General features: G+C 42.2%; 1 protein-coding gene across 1 annotated transcript; it reads left to right on the forward strand.

The window, feature by feature from the left end:
* The first annotated feature begins 525 nt into the window (after positions 1 to 525).
* LOC115158234 (hydroxysteroid 11-beta-dehydrogenase 1-like protein) lies at positions 526 to 20485 on the forward strand. Its single transcript, XM_029706922.1, has 6 exons — positions 526 to 1020; positions 17682 to 17812; positions 18555 to 18758; positions 18895 to 18988; positions 19418 to 19583; positions 19747 to 20485. The coding sequence occupies exons 1-6, from the start codon at positions 933 to 935 to the stop codon at positions 19922 to 19924; spliced, it is 861 nt and encodes a 286-aa protein (XP_029562782.1). The 5' UTR covers positions 526 to 932; the 3' UTR covers positions 19925 to 20485.
* Positions 20486 to 21632: the final 1147 nt, after the last annotated feature.

The raw sequence follows: 21632 nt of genomic DNA on the forward strand, positions 1-21632 counted from the left end.
AGAGTAGCTGATTCGCAAAGATATGAAAGACATGAAAATACATATATTTAGAGACCGTCATTTTCCAAGCGATTTATATTTATCCTACAAATAAAATATTTTTTCTGGATTTCGACTGGATACAATAAACGAATAATGGATTGAATAGGTTCGTGCTATTTGACGCTGCTGCGGACCGGCTGGTGATCATGAGGAGGGGAGGGGAGGGGAGGGAAGGAGGATGAGGAATTTTTTGTTTGTTTTGTTTTGTCCATTTCAGAACACAAGAAAATAAATGCATAGTGCATGCATAAAAATAATCCAGGCACAATAAAATCAGAAACATATTTATGACAGTGACGATAGACCCATCTGCATAGCTTGCTGTTTGGGTTTTTAGCTGGGTTTCTGTATAGAACTTTGTGACATCTGCTGATGTAAAAAGGGCTTTATAAATACATTTTATTGATTGATATTAAATAATAATAACAATAATAATCATAATGTTCTAATTTTATATAATGTTATAATTCTATTGCACTTTATGATGGAAATGACAGGTTGTGTCGTTGGTGAAACCTACTTGATTTCACTTATCATTTAGCTGGCTGCATGAATCCAAATCCAATAATAATACCTCGCCCTAAAAAAGGATACAGTATGAGGGTCGGTTTTATGATTCTTGGATTTAGGGCACAATGGTAGGCTGTCTCAAGTACAAAAGACTCCGCCTGCTTCAAGTTTAATTAGATAAGCCTCTTATAAAGGACGTTTTTTTCACCAACAAAAATGTGTCTATGAATTGTTATTGCTTTTCCCGTGAAGTTTCTGAAGTGCAGAGAAGCCTGAGAGTATAAATCTAAATATCTAACGAGGGGATTTTTAAAAAGTTGTTTGGCTCACAACAAATAGTAGTTGCATGAAACCATTGAGTTGGTTATAGCAGTCGCAAGATGAAGGCTTTTACTAAATTCTTAATAGTTGGTGTTATAGGTGCAGCTTTTGTTGCTTTCCAATGGAGTGGACCCACTTTTGATCCAGGTAAGATATGTATTTAGCTTCACAATCCTTGACTAGTCTGTGCAACCTTTTGTTGGCTACAGGCCATTATGATCACATCATTTGTAGGTAGGCCGTCATTGTAAAATAAGAATTTGTTCTTAACTGACTTGCCTAGTTAAATAAAGGTTAAATTAAATAAAAAATGAAAATGACAGCCCCTGAACCAGTATAACCTCAGTGGGTAGTTGTCAGCACTTCAGACAGTTGTGACACATTACAGACACATGATATGCTATTTATTTATGAAACCTCAAATCCTCTTAATAATTCAGTTTCACAAAAATTGCACATAAAGGCAGTATGCTGTTTTATTAATATGTCAGATGAATACAGATGGAACCAGGCTTGTGTCTTTGAGACAAAAAAATACGAGCACTTTAATTATACAAAACAAATCCCAAAACATTATGGTAGATGAAGGCTACTAGAGAAGTGTTAAGGTTTGGCAACAAAACTACACAATCAAACTGATATAGTTGGATTCGGGGCTAAACCTCGAACAGGGAAAGGTTCAAATGGTAATAACATCTCACATGTGTGTAAGCCACACCGTGCCCCACATCACCACAAGTACAGTATTGTATTTGTCAAAACTGAATGAAATCACACTTTGGTTTGTAAAAAAGGTACTGTGATAGCCCTTGATTGTGTGTCTAATTGTTTATACATTTCCTGATGGTGAGTCTCTTGTGACCTTATAAGAGGACCTTCTGTTTTTAGAGCATATGATATCCTCACATGATCAAATTGGATTGAATGATGATCCAGTTCATGAAGTACCACTGTTTCAAAGTGAATCTAATGCATTTTAGATAATATGATGTTGGCCTTTCCGGTTTTGAAATGCCTTGCTGCAAAGTTATGTTTAAATTGTATATCATTTGCGAGAAGCTTTTTTATAAGTACATTGGAAATGCCCCTCACTGCCAGTGGTGTGTATTCATGGGTGCCAAGGGAAGCCCCCCCCCCCCCTTTCATATTTTTCCTTCAATTCGCAAGAGGGTGAATGTATGCACAGGGGAAATCATCAGAGCGAGCGAAACAGCGCCCTCTATCTCTACGTGTAGGTCATCTATCTGATGCTGTCTGGTCCAAACGAGTATGACATTGTTGCCGCCCTTAGCATTGAAAGCAAGGGAAGACAGCTAGCATTTGGCCTCCCTTGACAAAAAAAGTATAAAAAATATGTACCAATCGGTGTTGATCTAATCTGAGCGAGCTCAACTGTGAATGGTCCTGGCGGATTTGGCATCACTCCTATCAAATCCCATTGAGAGCATAGGTCATTGACAGAACAATTTGAATCGTTGCATCTCCTTGTGTTGTCCTCAGGTAGCTAAAATTGTCCCTTTCCTAAATTAGCCATGGATGGAGATAGGGATTTTGACTTTTTAAAATTCTGGTTTTGTTTAATTCTCCGTACTGGCCAATGATTATAATTTATTCTAATCCATCCATTAATTCCTACATTGTTGTGCCCCTGGCCTGAGAGGGTGGAAGTTCAATATGTAGCTAGATCTAGAAGGCTGATGTTAACGAGCTAACGTTGCCCATGAATGGAAGTTAGGTTAGCGAGCAAGCATTTTAGCCAGCCTAGGACAACAAAAAATAAAAGAGTGTACTGCATGACAAAGTGATAGACCGTTTCGTCAACATGAAAGAGGAGGATGGCATTGGCTTTTCTCAACAAGTAGGGTGAGTCAACATGTTTTTCTACTTGCACGAACGCGCACGCACACACACACACACACACACACAGAGAGAAATCAGAACCATGGACAGCCACGTTATATTTAGCTTACGTTGATTGGACTAAATGTTTTTGGTATATTTTAGTTGTCACTGTACTAGACTAAGCAGAGGGGATTTGATGATGAGGAAATGATGCTGGAATAGTGGAGGCAGTGCCTGTTTTCTTTGCGTGACTTGCGGTAACTCTCCGTGGTTCTAAATCAATAGAGTGGTCTGAAAATGTCGCAAACATTAACTTGCTTGACCATGCTGTAGGTCATGTAACTGTCTGTTACTGTACATACAAATTGCTTTCTGGACGGGGCAGAGGTTGTTATCCTGTTTTGTGAAAAAACGAATGTGGGGTTGAATTTATTCTGCCACTGTCTTCTTACTGTCTCCGTCTTAAGACCTATATATCACGGTCCGAAAGGCGTAGAAATTAAGCTTTTAGAGCAAACGCAATTATCACAACACATACAGTGCATTTGAAAAGTATTCATATCCCTAAATTTTTTCCACATTTTGTTACGTTGCTGCTTTATTCTAAAATTGATTACATTGTTTTCCCTCATCAATCTACACACAATACCCCATAATGACAAAGCAAAAACAGGTTTTTAGAAGTTGCAAATGTATAAAATAAACGGAAATATGACTTTTACATAAGTATTCAGACCCTTTACTCAGTACTTTGTTGAAGCACCTTTGGCACCGATTACATCCTCGAGTCTTCTTGGGTATAACGCTACAAGCTTGGCACACCTGTATTTGGGGAGTTTCTTCCATTCTTCTCTGCAGATACTCTCAAATTCATTCAGGTCGAATTGGGAGCGTTGCTGCACATTATTTAATCTATTTTAGAATAAGGCAGTAACGTAACAAAATGTGGTAAAAGTCAAGGGATGTGAATACTTTCTGAATGCTCTGTAGGCATTATTTTAATAATTTTTTGAATATTCGATGAGGGTTGTTGACATCAACCGCCTTTATTCAATGGAGTGATGCTATGCCACTAGCGTCATGCTGTGAATATGCAAATAAGAATGTGTTCTTAACTGACTTGCCAAGCTAAATAAAGGTAAAATAAAAAATCTTGAGACAACTCCGACATAAAGTGTTTTTTTCTCAAAGTTGCGGGGATGTCACGTGTCCTACTTATATCAGTACACTCGTAACAAACTATGCATTATGAAACTTATATTCAATTAAATATGCCATGTTGTTGACCAAGTTCGACACTCTCATTGACCTCCATACAAAAACTCCTTTCTTGGTGGGCGGAAAAACGCCATCTGCTGGAAGGAGACAGATTTTCCGCTGAGATGGGCCTCTCTTCTTCCTCTATGGTGGTGTGAGCCGAATCAGGCTGAAGTGGTACTCCCCAAGCAAGCAGCGTGACGTCCTTTTCATGTTCAGTAAAAATGTTTCTCACCACAAATCAGCCTTGGGTTTGTTTCATAACCAGAAAGCAGCAAACTCTGACACAATCTAACAATGAACTTGATTCATACATTTTTAAAGTACTAATTCTCTGTGGCCCATAATCAATGTTCCCACTGTTACTACTCATGTAGATCCAGGGTCGTGCACTAAAAAATAACTTTATAATATTAATTATCTTCTAACTCAATATATAGTGCATTCGGAAAGTATTCAGACCCCTTGACTTTTTCAACATTTTGTTACTTTACAGCCTAATTCTTAAATGTATTAAACTTGTTTTTTCCCGTCATCAATCTACACACAGTACCCTATAATGACAAAGCAACAACAGGTTTTTAGATAAATAAATAATAAAACAATTATAGATGACATTTACATAATTATTCAGACCCTTTACTCAGTGCCTTGTTGAAGCATCTTTGGCGGCGATTGCAGCCTGCAGTCTTCTTGGGTATGACGCTACAAGCTTGGCACACCTGTATTTGGGGAGTTTCACCCATTCTTCTCTGCAGATACTCTCAACCTCTGTCAGGTTGGATGGGGAGCGTTGATGCACAGCTATTTTCAGGTCTCTCCAGAGATGTTCGATCGGGTTCAAGTCCAGGCTCTGGCTGGGCCACTCAAGGACATTCAGAGACTTGTCCCGAAGCCCCTCCTGCATTGTCTTGGCTGTGTGCTTAGGGTCGTTGTCCTGTTGGAAGGTGAACCTTTGCCCCAGTCTGAGGTCCTGAGTGCTCTGGAGCAGGTTTTCATCAAGGATCTCTCTGTACTTTGCTCCATTCATCTGTCCCTTGATCCTGACTGGTCTCCCAGTCCCTGCCGCTGAAAGACATCCCTACAGCATGATGTTGCCATCTTCATGCTTCACTGTAGGAATGGTGCCAGGTTTCCTCCAGATGTGACGCTTGGCATTCAGGCCAAAGAGTTCAATCTTGGTTTCATCAGACCAATCTTGTTTCTCATGGTCTAAGAGTTCTTTGGGTGTCTTTTGGCAAACTCCAAGTGGGCTGTCATGTGCCTTTTACTGAGGAGTGGCTTCCGCCTGGCCAGAGATGGTTGTCCAGAGGACCTCTGGAGCTCTGTCAGAGTGACTTGGTCACCTCCCTGACCAAGGCCCTTCTCATCCGATTGCTTAGTTTGGCCAGGCGGTCAGGTCTAGAAAGAGTCTTGGTGGTTCCAAACTTCTTCCATTTCAGAATGATGGAGGCCACTGTGTTCTTGGGGACCTTCAATGATGCTGATATTTTTTGGTACCCTTCCCCAGATCTGTGCCTCGACACAATCCTGTCTCGAGCTCTACGGACAATTTCTTTGACCTCATGGCTTGGTTTTTGCTCTGACACGCACTGTCAACTGCGGGACCTTATATAGACAGGTGTGTGCCTTTCCAAATCATGTCCAATCAATTGAATTTACCACAGGTGGACTCCAATCAAGTTGTAGAAACATCTTAAGGATGATCAATAGAAACTGGATGCACCTGAGCTCAATTTCAAGTCTCATAGCAAAAGGTCTGAGTACTTATGTAAATCAGGTGTTTATGTTTTTTATTCTTATGACATTTGCAAAAATGTCTAAAAACCTGTTTTGGCTTTGTCATTATGGGGTATTGTGTGTACATTGATGAGGGGAAAAATGTATTTAATCCATTTGAACAAAATAGTGGGAATAAATCTAATTAGCATGTGTAATAAATATATTTGATAAGCTGGTCTATTGCGCAACACTTATCTGCTGATACAAAAGACACATTCTGTGTTGAACTGATACTAGCTATACACGCACACCCAGAAACAGATTGGCCGACTTAGACCTTACACAGCACTGATAAAACAGGAAATGTCCTGATCACAGGGGCCAACGTCCAGTCTCGCAATAACATCTTGTGACTACAGAGATACACAGACAATGACTCAGCACAAAATACACACACACACACACACAAACCCATCCCAGAGGGCTGGGTCAGCGGAACAAAGAACACACTCATGGACCAATGGGAAGTCGACACCGACCCGAGACCAGATCGTCACTCCACTCATCGACCAGTCAGGAGGACGAATCTACAAGACTCAACATACGTCATTACAATCATGTTGTATAAAACAGATGCACACTATGTTTACGGGGCTCTCTTCCGCTAGTTCCCTAAGAGCTAAACGAAGGAGTCCGTGCACGTTTTGCCAAATATCTTTGTCTCTTAATAAAGCTGCCTTACTATAATTGAATCCACCCGGTCCAGCGTCTTGACTTGGTCTCCTTCTCAAGTAACTGATCATCAACACATGTTACATTGCATAAGACAGGTTACTTAAGGCAAAAAATAGACTGCTATGGGACTCCCAATCACAGACGGATGTGATGCCGCCTTGGTTCGAACCAGGGACTGTACCTCTTGCACTAAGCTGTGCTTTAGACCGCTGCGCCACTCGGGAGCACTGTTTTGTATGGTATTAATTTGTTGATGTCTATCATCCCTTTCATATGATATGTTACGAATTACAATTCGTACAGTATTTGCAATACGTTTTATATAATACGAATTCAGTTTTGGGGGGGCTAACGTTAGCTAGGTGGCTAGATGGCTAACACTAATGTTAGCTAGATTGCCAACGTTAGCTAGGCTAGGGTTTAAGGTTAGGAGATAGATTGAAGGGTTAGCCAACATGCTAAGTAGTTGCAAAGTTGCAAAAAAATTGTTAGTAGTAGCTAAAATGCTAAAGTTGTCCATGATGAGATTTGAACACAAACCTTGTTTGGGTTGCTAGACTTTTGCCGTATACGCCCACCCCGAACAACCACCCATCCCGACCAACCACCACAGCCTGGTCTCATAGACTAGACGTAGCATAGTAAACAAAAATCCACGATACTCAAATTATTATGATATATTATGTTTTGTATGGTTGCATAAGACCGAAGGTTACTTAAGGCAAAAATGAAAGGAGGGTGGTTGGTCGGGGTGGAACACGAACATCTAGCAACCCAGAAGTTGCATCTTAGAATCTCTTCACACACAACTTTAGTGTTTTAGCTAATTAGAAACTTTACTACCTTTTAGTTACTTTGAAACTACTTAGCATGTTAGCTAACCCTTCCCCTAACCATTAACCCTTTAATCTATCTCCTAACATTAACCCTAACCTTAACCCCTAGCCTAGCTAACGTTAGCAATATAGCTAACATTAGCGTTAGCCACGTAGCTAATGGTAGCCACATCAAATTGTAATTTGTAACGTCATATGAATTGTAATTCGCAACATATCATACAAAATAGATGATGGACATCCACAAATTAATATATACCAGTGGAGGCTCCTCAAAGGAGGAAGGTGAGGACCATCTTCCTCAGTGAATTTCAGATTTGTTTTTTAAATAGTGAAACATTAAAAAAGTTATCATTTTTAGACAAAACTATACTAAATATATTCACATATCACCAAATAATTGATTAAAACACACTGTTTTGAAATGAAGGTCTATAGTAGCTTCAACAGCACTCTCTGTAGGGTAGCACCATGTTGTAGACAGAGGACAGCTAGTTTCCGTTCTCCTCTGGTTACATTGACTTCAATACAAAACCTAGGAGGCTCGTGGTTCTCACCCCCTTCCATAGACTTACACAGTAATTATGACAACTTCCGGAGGACGTCCTCCAACCTACCAGAGCTCTTTAAGCATTAAGCATGAATAGGCATGTTTTCCACCCAATCAAAGAATCAGAGAATTAATCTAGTACTGAAAGCATAAGCTACAGCTAGCTATAACTGCAGTGCATACAATGTGGAGAGTAGTTGACTGAAAGAGACAGAAAGACAATAGTTGAAGAGTTTTGAACAAATAATTTATTAAAAAATGAAGGAGACACAAGAGAGAGAGAGCTAACTATATTTCATTGGATTTTTTTTCCACTTTCACCCTCACTTACACTATTGTTCAAAAGTTTGGGGTCACTTAGAAATGTCATTCTGTTTGAAAGAAAAGCAAATGTTTTTGTCCATTAAAATAACATCAAATTGATCAAAAATACAGTGTAGACATTGTTAATGTTGTAAATGACTATTGAAGCTGGAAATGTCAGATTTTTTTATGGAATATCTATAAAGGCGTACAGAGGCCTATTATCAGCAACCATCACTCCTATGTTCCAATGGCACGTTGTGTTAGCTAATCCAAGTTTATCATTTTAAAAGGCTAATTGATCATTAGAAAACCCTTTTGCAATTATGTTTGCACAGCTGAAAACTGTTGTCCTATATAGAGAAGCAATAAAACTGGCCTTCTTTAGACTAGTTGAGTATCTGGAGCATCAGCATTTGTGGGTTCGATTACAGGCTCAAAATGGGCCAAGCACAGCAAGCAGCTCTTTCAGTAGTTTAGTTGGAATAGGGTCCAGTATGCAGCTTGAAGGTGTCAAGAGATATAGTATTACAAAACTTGAGTGTCTCCCTTGATCCTAGGTCCTGGCAGTGTTGTGCAGACTCAGGACAACTGATCTTTGGAGAAATATGCAGATTTAAAGAGGAGTCCATAATTTGCTTTCTAATGATCATAATCTTTTCGTCAATGAAATTCATGAATGTATCACTGCTGAAGTGAAAGCCGTCCTCTCTTGGAGAATGCTGCTTTTTAGTTAGCTTTGCGACAGTATCAAAAATAAATGTTGTATCGTTCTTATTCTCCTCAATTAAGTTGGAAAAATAGGATGATCGAGCAGCAGAGGGCTCTTCGATACCACACGGTACTGTCTTTCCAAGCTAATTGGAAGACTTCCAGTTTGGTGTAGCGCTATTTACATTCCAATTTTGTGGAAGCTTGCTTCAGGGCTCGGGTATCTGTATACCAGGGAGCTAGTTTCTTATGACAAATGTTTTTTGTTTTTAGGGGTGCGACTGCATCTAGAGTATTACGCAAGGTTAAATTTAGTTCCTCAGTAAGAGCCACAATATTTATTCCATGGGACAAAACTAGGTCCAGACTGTGGCAGTGAGTAGGTCCGGAGACATGTTGGACAAAACCCACTGAGTCGATGATGGTTCCGAAAGCCTTTTGGAGTGGGTCTGTGGACTTTCCCATTTGAATATTAAAGTCACCAAAAATGTGAATATTATCTGCCATAACTACAAGGTCCGACAGGAATTAAGGGAACTCAGTGAGTAACGCTGTATACGGCCCAGGAGGCCTGTAAACAGTAGCTATAAAAAGTGATTGAGTAGGCTGCGCAGATTCCATGACTAGAAGCTCAAAAGACAAAAACGAAGTCATTTTTGGGGGGGTAAATTGAAATTTGTTATCGTAAATGTTAGCAACACCTCCGCATTTGCGGGATGCACGGGGGATATGGTCACTAGTGTAACCAGGAGGAGAGACCTCGTTTAACACAATCAATTCATCAGGCTTAAGCCATGTTTCAGTCAGGCAAATCACATGAAGATTATGATCAGTGATTAGTTAATTGACTATAACTGCCTTGGAAGTGAGAGATCTAACATTAAGTAGACCTATCTTGAGATGTGAGATATCACAATCTCTTTGGATAATGACAGGAAAGGAGGAGGTCTTTATTCCAGTGAGATTGCTAAGGCGAACACCACCATGTTTAGTTTTGCCCAACCTAGATCGAGGCACAGACACGGTCTCAATGGGGATTGATGAGCTGACTACACTGACTGTGCTAGTTGCATACTCCACTATTCTGGCAGGCTTGCTAACAGCCTGCTGCCTGGCCTGCACCCTATCTCATTGTGGAGCTAGAGGAGTTAGAGCCCTATCTATATTCATAAATAAGATGAGAGCACCCCTCCAGCCAGGATGGAGTCCGTCACTCCTCAGCAGGCCAGGCTTGGTCCTATTTGTGGGTGAATCCCAGAAAGAGGGCCAATTATCTACAAATTCTATCTTTTGGGAGGGGCAGAAAACAGTTTTCAACCAGTGATTGAGTTGTGAGACTCTGCTGTAGAGCTCATCACTCCTCCTAACTGGGAGGGTGCCAGAGACAATTACTCGATGCCGACACATCTTTCTAGCTGATTTACACGCTGAAGCTATGTTCCGCTTGGTGACCTCTGACTGTTTCATCCTAGCATTGCTGGTGCCGACGTGGATAACAATATTCCTATATGCTCTACACTCGCCATTTTTAGCCTTATGCGGGCACCATCTTCAGATTAGCCTTAACATCGGTAACCCTGCCCCCTGGTAAACAGTGTATGATTGCTGGATGATTCGCCAATGACTAGGGTTTTCAATTTGTCAGAGCTAATGGTGGGAGGCTTCGGCATCTCAGACCGCGTAACGGGTGGAGGAGAGACCAGAGAAGGCTTGGCCTCTGACTCTGACTCGTTGCTTAATGGGGAGAACCGGTTGAAAGTTTCTGTCGGCTGAATGAGCGACACCGGTTCAGTATTCCTACAGCATTTCCTTCCAGAAGTGCGAGGGGATTTATAATACTATCTGTACTTGCTGTGGGCACAGACGCTGTTTCATCCTTTCCTGCAATTAAATTACCCTTGCCTAGCGATTGCATCTGAAGTTGGGCTTGCAGCATGGCTATCCTCACCATAAGGCGATCGTTCTCCTGTATATTATGAGTACAGCGACTGCAGTTAGAAGGCACAATGTTAATGTTACTACACAGTAATTAAGAAGTAAAAACTGTAAAGTTGGCAGGTAGCAAAGTAACGTTGGCAACATGTAAACAAGTCCACAAGTTGTGACTGGAAATGACGATGCTGTTGTGCACTGAAGTCCACAAGCGAAGGGATTCCTTCGATGGAATTGAGGAGTAGACCACATCAGTCATTAGCTTCATCAATAACTGCATCGATGACGTCGTCCCCACGGTGACCGTACATACAGTGGGGGGGGAAGTATTTGATCCCCTGCTGATTTTGTATGTTTGCCAACTGACAAAGAAAGGATCAGTCTATAACTTTAATGGTAGGTTTATTTGAACAGTTAGAGACAGAATAACAACAAAAATATCCAGAAAAACGCATGTCAGAAATGTTATAAATTGATTTGCATTTTAATGAGGGAAATAAGTATTTGACCCCCTCTCAATCAGAAAGATTTCTGGCTCCCAGGTGTCTTTTATACAGGTAATGAGCTGAGATTAGGAGCACACTCATAAAGGGAGTGCTCCTAATCTCAGCTTGTTACCTGTAAAAAAAGACACCTGTCCACAGAAGTAATCAATCAAGCAGATTCCAAACTCTCCACCATGGCCAAGACCAAAGAGCTCAAGTCAAATCTTGGGTGAGAACCTCCTTCCCTCAGCCAGGGCATTGAAAATGGGTTGTGGATGGGTATTCCAGCATGACAATGACCCAAAACACACGGCCAAGGCAACAAAGGAGTGGCTCAAGAAGAAGCACATTAAGGTCCTGGAGTGGCCTAGCCAGTCTCCAGATCTTAATCCCATAGAAAATCTGTGGAGGGAGCTGAAGGTTCGAGTTGCCATACATCAGCCTCGAAACCTTAATGACGGAGAAGATCTGCAAAGAGGAGTGGGACAAAATCCCTCCTGAGATGTGTGCAAACCTGGTGGCCAACTACAAGAAACGTCTGACCTCTGTGATTGCCAACAAGGGTTTTGCCACCAAGTACTAAGTCATGTTTTGCAGAGGTGTCAAATACTTATTTCCCTCATTAAAATGCAAGTCCTTTTATAACATTTTTGACATGCGTTTTTTCTGGATTTCTTTGTTGTTATTCTGTCTCTCACTGTTCAAATAAACCTACCATTAAAATTATAGACTGATCATTTCTTTGTAAGTGGGCAAACGTACAAAATCAGCAGGGGATCAAATACTTTTTCCCCCACTGTACATACCCCAACCAGAAGCCATGGATCACAGGCAACATCCACACTGAGTTATTAAAGGCTAGAGCTGCCGCTTTCAAGTAGCAGAATTCTAACCCGGAAGCTTATAAGACATCCCGCTATGCCCTCCGACGAACCATCAAACAGGCAAAGCGCCAATAAAGGACTAAGATCGAATCATACTACACCAGCTCTGACGCTCGTCAGATGTGGCAGGGCTTGCAAACCATTACAGACAATAAAGTGAATCACAGCCGAGAGCTGCCCATTGACACGAGCCTACCAGATGAGCTAAACTACTTCTATGCTCGCTTCGAGGCAAATAACACTGAAACATGCATGAGAGCACCAGCTGTTCTGGAAGACCCCGTGATCACACTCTCCACAGCCGATGTGAGTAAGACCTTAAAACAGGTCAACATTCACAAGGCCGCAGGGCCAGACAGATTACCAGGACATGTACAGCGAGCACGCGCTGACAACTGGCAAGTGTCTTCACTGACATTTTCAACCTCTCCCTGTCCGAGTCTGTAACACCAACATGTTTTAAGCAGACCACCATAGTGCCTGTCCCCAAGAACACTAAGGTAACCTGCCTAAACGACTACCGACCCGTAACACTCACGTCTGTAGCCATGTGCTTCGAAAGGCTGGTCATGGCTCACATCAACACCATTATCCCAGAAACCCAGAAACCCACCCTAACAGATCCACAGATGATGCAATCTCTATTGCACTCCACACTGCCCTTTCCCACCTGGACAAAAGGAACACCTATGTGAGAATGCTATTCATTGACTACAGCTCAGTATTGAACACCATAGTGCCCTCAAAGCTCATCAATAAGTTAAGGACCCTGGGACTAAACACCTCCCTTTGCAACTGGATCCTGGACTTCCTGACGGGCCGCCCCCAGGTGGTAAGGGTACGTAACAACACTTCCACCACGCTGATCCTCAACACAGGGGGCCCTCAGGGGTGCATGCTCAGTCCCCTCCTGTACTCCCTGTTCACTCATGACTGCATGGCCAGGCACGACTCCAACACCATCAGTAAGTTTGCCGATGACACAACAGTGGTAGGCCTCATCATTTACAACGACGAGACAGCCTATAGGGAGGTCAGAGACCTGGCCGTGTGGTGCCAAGACAACAACCTCTCCCTCAATGTGATCAAGACAAAGGAGATGATTGTGGACAACAGAAAAAAGAGGACCCAGCATGCCCCCATTCTCATCTACGGGGCTGCAGTGGAGCAGGTTGAGAGCTTCAAGTTCCTTGGTGTCCACATCACCAACAAACTAACATGGTCCAAGCACACCAAGACAGTCGTGAAGAGAGCACAACAAAACCTATTCCCCCTCAGGAGACTGAAAAGATTTGGCATGGGTCCTCAGATCCTTAAAAGGTTCTACAGCTGCACCATCGAGAGCATTCTGACTGGTTGCATTGCTGCCTGGTATGGCAACTGCTCGGCCTCCGACTGCAAGGCACTTACAGAGGGTAGTGCGTACGGCCCAGTACATCACTGGGGCCAAGCTTCCTGCCATCCTATACTAGGCGGTGTCAGAGGAAGGCCCTAAAAATGGTCAAAGACTCCATCCACCCTAGTCATAGACTGTTCTCTCTGCTACCGCACGGCAAGCGGTACCGGAGCGCCAACTCTAGGTCCAAGAGGCTTCTAAAAAGCTTCTACCCCCAAGCCATAAGACTCCTGCACACCTAATCAAAGGGCTACCTAGACTATTTGCATTGCCCGCCCCTATCTTTTACACCGCTGCTACTCTCTATTGTTATCATCTATGCATAGCACTTTAATAACTCTATCTACATGTACATATTACCTCAACTAACCGGTGCCCCCGCACATTGACTCTGTACTGGTACCCCCCTGTATATTGTCTCGCTATTGTTATTTTACTGCTGCTCTTTAATTACTTGTTACTTTTATTTCTTATTCTTATCCATTTTTTTTTTAAACTGCATTGTTGGTTAGGGGCTCGTAAGTAAGCATTTCACTGTAAGGTCTACACCTGTTGTATTCGGAGCATTTGACTAATAACATTTGATTTGATTTGATTTTGACTTGATTTGATCAATCTACACACAATACCCCATAATACCAAATCGAAAACAGGGTTTTAATTTTTTTTTGCAAAAAGAATTGAGCTCAGGTGCATCCTGTTTTCATTGATTATCCTTGAGATGTTTCTACAACTTGATTGGAGTACACATGGGGTGAATTCAATTGATTGGACATGATTTGGAAAGGCACACACCTGTCAGTAAAAGGCACACGACAGCCCACTTGGAGTTTGCCAAAAGGCACCTAAAGGATTCTCAGACCATGAGAAACAAGATTCTTTGGTCTGATGGAAACAAGAAACTCTTTGACCTGAAAGCGTCACGTCTAGAGGAAACCTGTCACCATCACTACGGTGTTGTATGGTGGCAGTATCATGCTGTGGGGATGTTTTTCAGGGACTGGGAGACTAGTCAGGATCGAGGAAAATATGAACGGAGCAAAGTACAGAGATCCTTGAAGAAAACCTTCTCCAGAGTGCTCAGGACCTCAGACTGGGGAAGGTTCACCTTCCAACAGGAAAATGACCCTAGGCACACTGCCAAGACAACGCAGGAGTGACTTCGGGACAAGTTTCTGAATGTCCTTGAGTGGCCTAGCCAGAGCCCGGACTTGAACCCGATCGAACATCTCTGGAGAAACCTGAAAATGCTACCAAAGTTCTAAAACCCTCGACCACTGCTCCTCCCTTTCTATAGGCAGAAACTCAAACAGGAGGAACCCGTGCTAAGGACTATTCAACGCTGGTCTGACCAATCGGAATCCACGCTTCAAGATTTTTTTGATCACGCGGACCATTTAACCACTGTATGGTGACTGGGAATATGGCCGAATGCAAACAGTGTAGTTATTCCCTCCATAAGGCAATCAAACATTCAAAACTGGAGTCACAATTCAACTGCTCAGACATGAGACGTACTGTATGTGGCAAGGTCTACAGACAATCACGGACTACAAAGGGAAAGCAGCCACGTCGCGGACACCAACTTCTTAATTCCAGACAATCTAAACAGATTCTTTACCCGTTTGAGGATTACACAGTGCCACCAACGTGGCCCGCTACCAAGGACTGTGGGCTCTCCTTCTCCATGGCAGACGTGAGTAAGACATTTAAGCGTATTAACCCTCGCATGGCTGCCGGCCCAAACGGCATCCCTAGCTGCATCCTCAGAGCATGCGCAGACCAGCTGGCTGAAGTATTTACGGACATATTCAGTCTCTCCCTATCCCAGTCTGCTGACCCACATGCTTCAAGATGGCCACCATTGTTCCTGTTCCCAAGAAAGCAAAAGTAACTGAACTAAATGACTATTGCCCCGTAGCACTCACTTCTGTCATCATGAGGTGCTTTGAGAGACTAGTCAAGGATAATATCACTTCCACCTTACCTGACACCCTAGACCCACTTCAATTTGCTTACCGGCCCAATAGATCCACAGATGATGCAATCGCCATTGCACTGCACACTGCCCTATCCCATCTGGACAAGAGGAACACCTATGCAAGAATGTTGTTCATTGACCTGTAGCTCAGCATTCAACACCATAGTACCCTCCAAGCTCATCATTAACCTTGAGGCCCTGTGCAACTGGGTCCTGGAATTCCTGAGGGGCCACCCCCCAGTTGGTGAAGGTAGGAAACAACACCTGCACAAAGTTGCGTGCTCAGCCCCCTCCTGTACTCCCTGTTCACCCACCATGACTGTGTGGCCACACACGCCTCCAAATCAATCATCAACTTTGCAGACGACACAACAGTAGTAGGCTTGATTACCAACAATGACGAGACTACAGGGAGGAGGTGAGGGCTCTGGGAGTGTGGTGCCAGGAAAATAACCTCTCACTCAACGTCAACAAAACAAAGGAGATGATTGTGGACTTCAGGAAACAGCAAAGGGAGCACCCCCCTATTCACATCGACGGGACCGATGTGGAGAAGGTGGAAAGCTTTAAGTTCCTTGGCGTACACATCACTGACAAACTGAAATGATCCACCCACACAGACACTGTGGTGATGAAGGCGCAACAGCACCTCTTCAACCTCAGGAGGCTGAAAAAATGTGGCATACCACCTAAAACCCTCACAAACTTTTACAGATGCACAATTGAGAGCATCTTGTCGGGCTGTATCACCGCCTTGTACGGCAACTGCACCGCCCGCGAACTGCAAGGCTCTCCAGAGGGTAGTGCAGTCAGCCCAACGGGGGCAAACTACCTACCCTTCAGGACACCTACAGCACCCGATGTCACAGGAAGGCCAAAAAGTTCATCAAGGACAACAACCACCCGAGCCACTGCCTGTTCACCCCGCTATCATCCAGAAGGCGAGGTCAGCACAGGTGCATCAAAGCTGGGACCGAGAGACTGAAAAACAGATTCTATCTCAAGGCCATCAGACTGTTAAACAGCCATCACTAGCACATTAGAGGCTGCTGCCCTGTATACATAGACTTGAAATCCCTGGTCACATTAATAATGGGACACTAGTCACTTTAATAATGTTTACATGTTTTGCATTACTCATCTCATATGTGTATACTGTATTCTATTCTATTCTACTGTATCTTAGTCTATGCCGCTCTGACATTGCTCGTCCAAATATTTATTTGTTCATAATTCCATTCCTTTACTTATATTTGTGTGTATTGTGTGTATTGTTGTGAAGTTGTTAGATATTACTTGTTAGATATATATATATATATTACTGCACTGTTTGAGCTACAGTAGAAACACAAGCATTGCGCTACACCCGCAATAACATCTGCTAAACACATGTATGTGACCAATAAAATTGTATTTGATTTGAAAAATAGCTGTGCAGCGACGCTCCCCATCAAACCTGACAAAGCTTGATAGGATCTGCAGAGAAGAATGGGAGAAACTCCCCAAATACAGGTGTGCCAAGCTTGTAGCATCATACCCCAAGAAGACTTGAGGCTGTAATCGCTGCTAAAGGTGCTTCAAAAAAGTACTGAGTAAAGGACCTGAATACTTATGTAAATAATGTAAATGTAATATTTCATGTATTTTTATAATTGTTTGCAAGAAAATCTATAACCTGTTTTTTCTTTGTCTTAATGGTGTATAGATTGATGAGGGAAAAACTATTTAATCCATTTTAGAATAAGGCTGTAACGTAACAAAAGGTGGAAAAAGTGAAGGGTCTGAATTCTTTCCGAATGCACTGTATATATTATACCACCAACCAAAACGGCACTTGGCAAAGGGGCATGTGCTGGGCACAGGTTGACTCCTATCTGTGCACGTGCCTGTAAAGATTCCACATTGTACATTATTACACACTAAGTCCTAGACAGACATGAAGATCCATATCATCATGATAGTTGGATGCCAGGAAACTGTCCATCAGGTTTAGGATTCAGCACATACTTTACACCACAACAGTTGCACGTTTTCGTGATCGGCCTTACGTCGACATTAAACAGTCCCCATTCTATCCCCTTGTCTTTGTTTTTCCCTTTTGAATTGCATTTAGACAAACTATAATGTAAGAAGTAATGACTACTGTAATGACTTTCAATATGGCTGGTTTTCAGAGTCGTTAAAGGGTGCCCGGGTCCTGGTGACTGGTGCCAGTGCGGGAATAGGTGAACAAATGGCATATCACCTCGCCGGCTTTGGTGCGCAGGTGGTTATTACAGCCAGGAGGGAAAAGGTTCTACAGCAGGTCAGTAACACTTCAATTAGGTGTTTTCGTCAATGTCTATGTCTCTAGCCATTAGTTCTCCCATTTAACTCTATGACAATGCCCTCAAGTGGGTGGTGAAGACAGCCCAGTACATATACTCGAAACGGTGCCTGAGGAAGTCTTGCATCCTCATCATGGACCCCACACACCCCAGCCACGAGCTGTTCACTCTGTTACCGTCGGGTAGACGTTCGGAGCATGAGGTCTGTTACTACCAGGCTCAGAGACAGTTTGTATCTACAAGCCATCAGGAGGCTGAACACTTGAGCTGGACTGACCACCTGCACTGACTCTCCACTCCTTAGCGCACATGCACTCACTCACGCACACATCCACACAGACATACACACACTATCATACACGTTCATGCTATACACACATCACAACTGCTGCTACCAGACTCTTATTTACTATTGCTAATGCTACACAATTTAAACACTTGCCCCCAATTCCCCCCTTCCCTGATACGTGTAAATATTGGACTATAAATGTTGCCTTCCTATATTATACTTCTGCTAAACTGTTTATTCTATTCTACTGAGCCATTTACTTTGTTTGTATTCTTATCTTTTATTATTTCTTATTGCATTGTCGAGAACGAACCTGCAAGTAAGCATTTCATTGGACGGTATACCATGTGTATCCTGTACATACAGTACGTTAATAAAACTTGATTACTTCATGTTTTTCATGATTATGCAAACACTCACTTGTATTGCAGGTAGCAGAGAAATGCCAGTTGTTGGGGCCCCAGAAAGCTCTATACATAGCAGCAGACATGGCCAATCCGTCTGACCCAGAGAGAGTGGTGAAGTTTGCTGTGGACAAGCTGGGAGGACTGGACTACCTGGTGTTGAATCACATAGGACCCAGCCCATTCACTATGTGGGATGGAGATGTGGAACACACTAGATGGTTAATGCAGGTGGGGTAACTTAATCACAAGTACTGCTATATCACATATACCACTATGCTCTTATCCAGAGCACCTTACAGTGGTGGGTGCATACGTTTTCATACTGCCCCTAACTATTTCTTCCTGCTTTATTTATTTTTCACAGGTGAATTTCCTCAGCTATCTGCAGATGGCAAAGACAGCTCTGCCTACCCTTAAGCAGAGTAAGGGTTCCATTGTGGTCGTCTCCTCCTTGTTAGGTAAATGAGAGCTCTTCTCTCTACACAAAGTGTTCTAATGCTGCTTTTCGACTGTAACACCAGTGTTAAACTAGTGTATACACCCTTATGTTATGCTAGTGAAATTGTGTTACCATAGCCAGGGCTGAGTGAGGAGCAGAATCAACAATCTCTGCATCATCGAAACATTTGCTTTATGAGAAGGTGTTGATGTCCACAGTTAGCCATTGTTATGTAAACGCGAGCTGAAAAGTACCGGTGGCCTGGCTTTGGCCCCAAGTGAGAGCAGATCCACCGGAGACATGACCCAGTGAGACACGGGTGCCGGCCCGCATAGATGGAAACAGAAAAGTCTGATGCTTTTGGGTAAAACACTGGAGTAAATCTTATATGGAAATGCACCATTAAGTGACCCTGAACCTATGATTGGCTAGTGTTTTGGTCCTTCAGGAAAAATGAGCAGTCCGTTTGTGGCTCCCTACACGTCCACCAAGTTCGCCCTGAACGGCTTCTTTGGGACGTTGCAGCATGAGCTTGCCATGCAGAGGAGCAACGTGTCCATCACCATCTGCATCCTGGGCCTGATCGATACAGATTCAGCTATGGAGAAAGTCAGGTGAGCTATTTTTGATACCAAGTTCAGTCAAGTTTAATATTACAGTATGTAAACTTAACCCTTTAATACAGTCAATGATTTAATGATTGACCTGATGGTTGTTACATGCAAATACAAGTATCCTTGGACACATTTCAAATAGTCACCTTTGTTTGTATTACAGGGGCATCACCAACATCCAAGCCTGGCCGGCCAGTGAGGCGGCTCTGCACATCATCACTTCTGGAGCCACGCAACAGACAGAGTCTTACTATCCCTGGTTCTGTTACTATGTCTGTCTCATCAGAGACTGGTTCCCCTACTTCAGGGACATGTCTTTACGTAACTTGTATAAATATTAACCATTTGCTTGAAATATACATTATGATAATATCGCTTTTACATTTTTCCCTTTTTGGTTTACACTTATTTGTTGATTAAAAAAATGCTGTTACAGCCAACTTCTCTGACATTGATCATTTAAACACAGTTCTTTAAATGATAAACAGTTCAGTATATTTTAAGATTTTCATGTAAAACTGTGTTACTTCTTGGTCTTCTTCTTTGTATAATTGGTTGCTTTTCTGTGGTATTTTCTGCATGTTTATGTCACAACTTGAACTTTGTCCATCCCCTCTCTCATTGCTTTTAAATGATATCCACATGTAATCAACAGTATTGGGGAGTAGTGAACTACGTACATGTAGTTCAACTAGTTATTTAATTACATTTTGCAGTAGCTTGGTGGTAGTTGAACTAAATTCAAATCTTGGTAGTGTTTTTAGTAGTAAATTACTTTTTTTGCCATGTAGCGATGTTGCTAACTACACACTACTGTTTTTACAAAAATAAATAAAATATGCGTGAATTAGGCAAGAATTCTTTCCCAGCAACATACTTGCCCAATTCTCACTTGAAACCCTTTTTGTGTGCCTAATTCTCACTTTTTGTGTTTAATAGGCTATATTATCAATTCTTAACATCTGACTCCAGAGTGATCTGTTCTTGCAATTTGTAGTCTATGACATTTCAGATTTACATATGATAATTTATCGCAAAGTAGTTTGGATGTAGTGATCTACTTTTCAAAGTAACTTCAGTTAAGTAAACTATATTTTCTTAAGCTTAGCTTTAGTGTACCTTAACTTCTTCTAGTGTGAAGTAATTGGTAGCTTCGTAAGCTATATTTTCAGAGTAGCTTCCCCAACACTGGTAATCAGTAAGCGGAGAGGAAGGTTCATGTCAGGTATTGTGTAGTACCTTTTCATAGCCTGATCAAGCAGACTGACTGCTGCACCCACGTTTAGTTTCTATGAGTCATAGCATGATCAGACTGGTTCCACCAGGATACCTTTTTTATTGCCTCAATGAACAATCCCCATGTCAACCACTCGAGGGCAGTGGCTGCTAAGAAATTAAGCAGAACCTAGACAAATCTGGCATGATTGTTTTTTAACCTCAAATCAAAGTTTATTGGTTTAGCAGATGTTATAGTGGGTGCAAATGCTTATGTTACTAGGTCCTACCATTGCAGTAAAATGTCAAACAAGTAAACAAATAATTAAAATGTAAAATAAAAAAAATAAGAAATCAAGAACTTCGGGATGAATCCAATTAACAACCCAAATAGCACTGTAAGAGTAACCAAAATACACTGGAAGAATTTACACAAGAAATACTAAGAATGATATGTACAGCAGTAGATATATTAGAGTGAGCTACTGTATATCGGTAATAGAGTATTTAAATACTCTGTGTGAAACGGGAAGTGTCCAGTGGTTTAATGTCTGTATGACATGGAACAGCAGCGTTGGCTTAGAGAGAGAAAGAGTGTGTGTGTGTGTGTGTGTGTGTGTGTGTGTGTGTGTGTGTGTGTGTGTGTGTGTGTGTGTGTGTGTGTGTGTGTGTGTGTGTGTGTGTGTGTGTGTTTATGAGTATGAGGTGTGAGTGTGTGATAGCCTGTGTGTGTGTTTTTTGTGTGAGTGAGTGCATCACATGGTAGACAGCTAGTGATGGCTGTTCAACAGTCTGATGGCCTGGTAAGAGAAACGGTTTTTTACTCTCTTGGTC

This window comes from Salmo trutta, chromosome 22 (assembly GCF_901001165.1).
Source record: "Salmo trutta chromosome 22, fSalTru1.1, whole genome shotgun sequence".
NCBI lineage: Eukaryota > Metazoa > Chordata > Actinopteri > Salmoniformes > Salmonidae > Salmo > Salmo trutta.

Bases quoted from the DNA above. Each gene is read 5' to 3' on its own strand.
- LOC115158234 (XM_029706922.1), top strand. From the start codon at position 933: ATGAAGGCTTTTACTAAATTCTTAATAGTTGGTGTTATAGGTGCAGCT. The intron at 1,021-17,681 runs GTAAGATATGTA...GCTGGTTTTCAG, and splicing joins TGGACCCACTTTTGATCCAG to AGTCGTTAAAGGGTGCCCGG. The intron at 17,813-18,554 runs GTCAGTAACACT...CTTGTATTGCAG, and splicing joins GGGAAAAGGTTCTACAGCAG to GTAGCAGAGAAATGCCAGTT.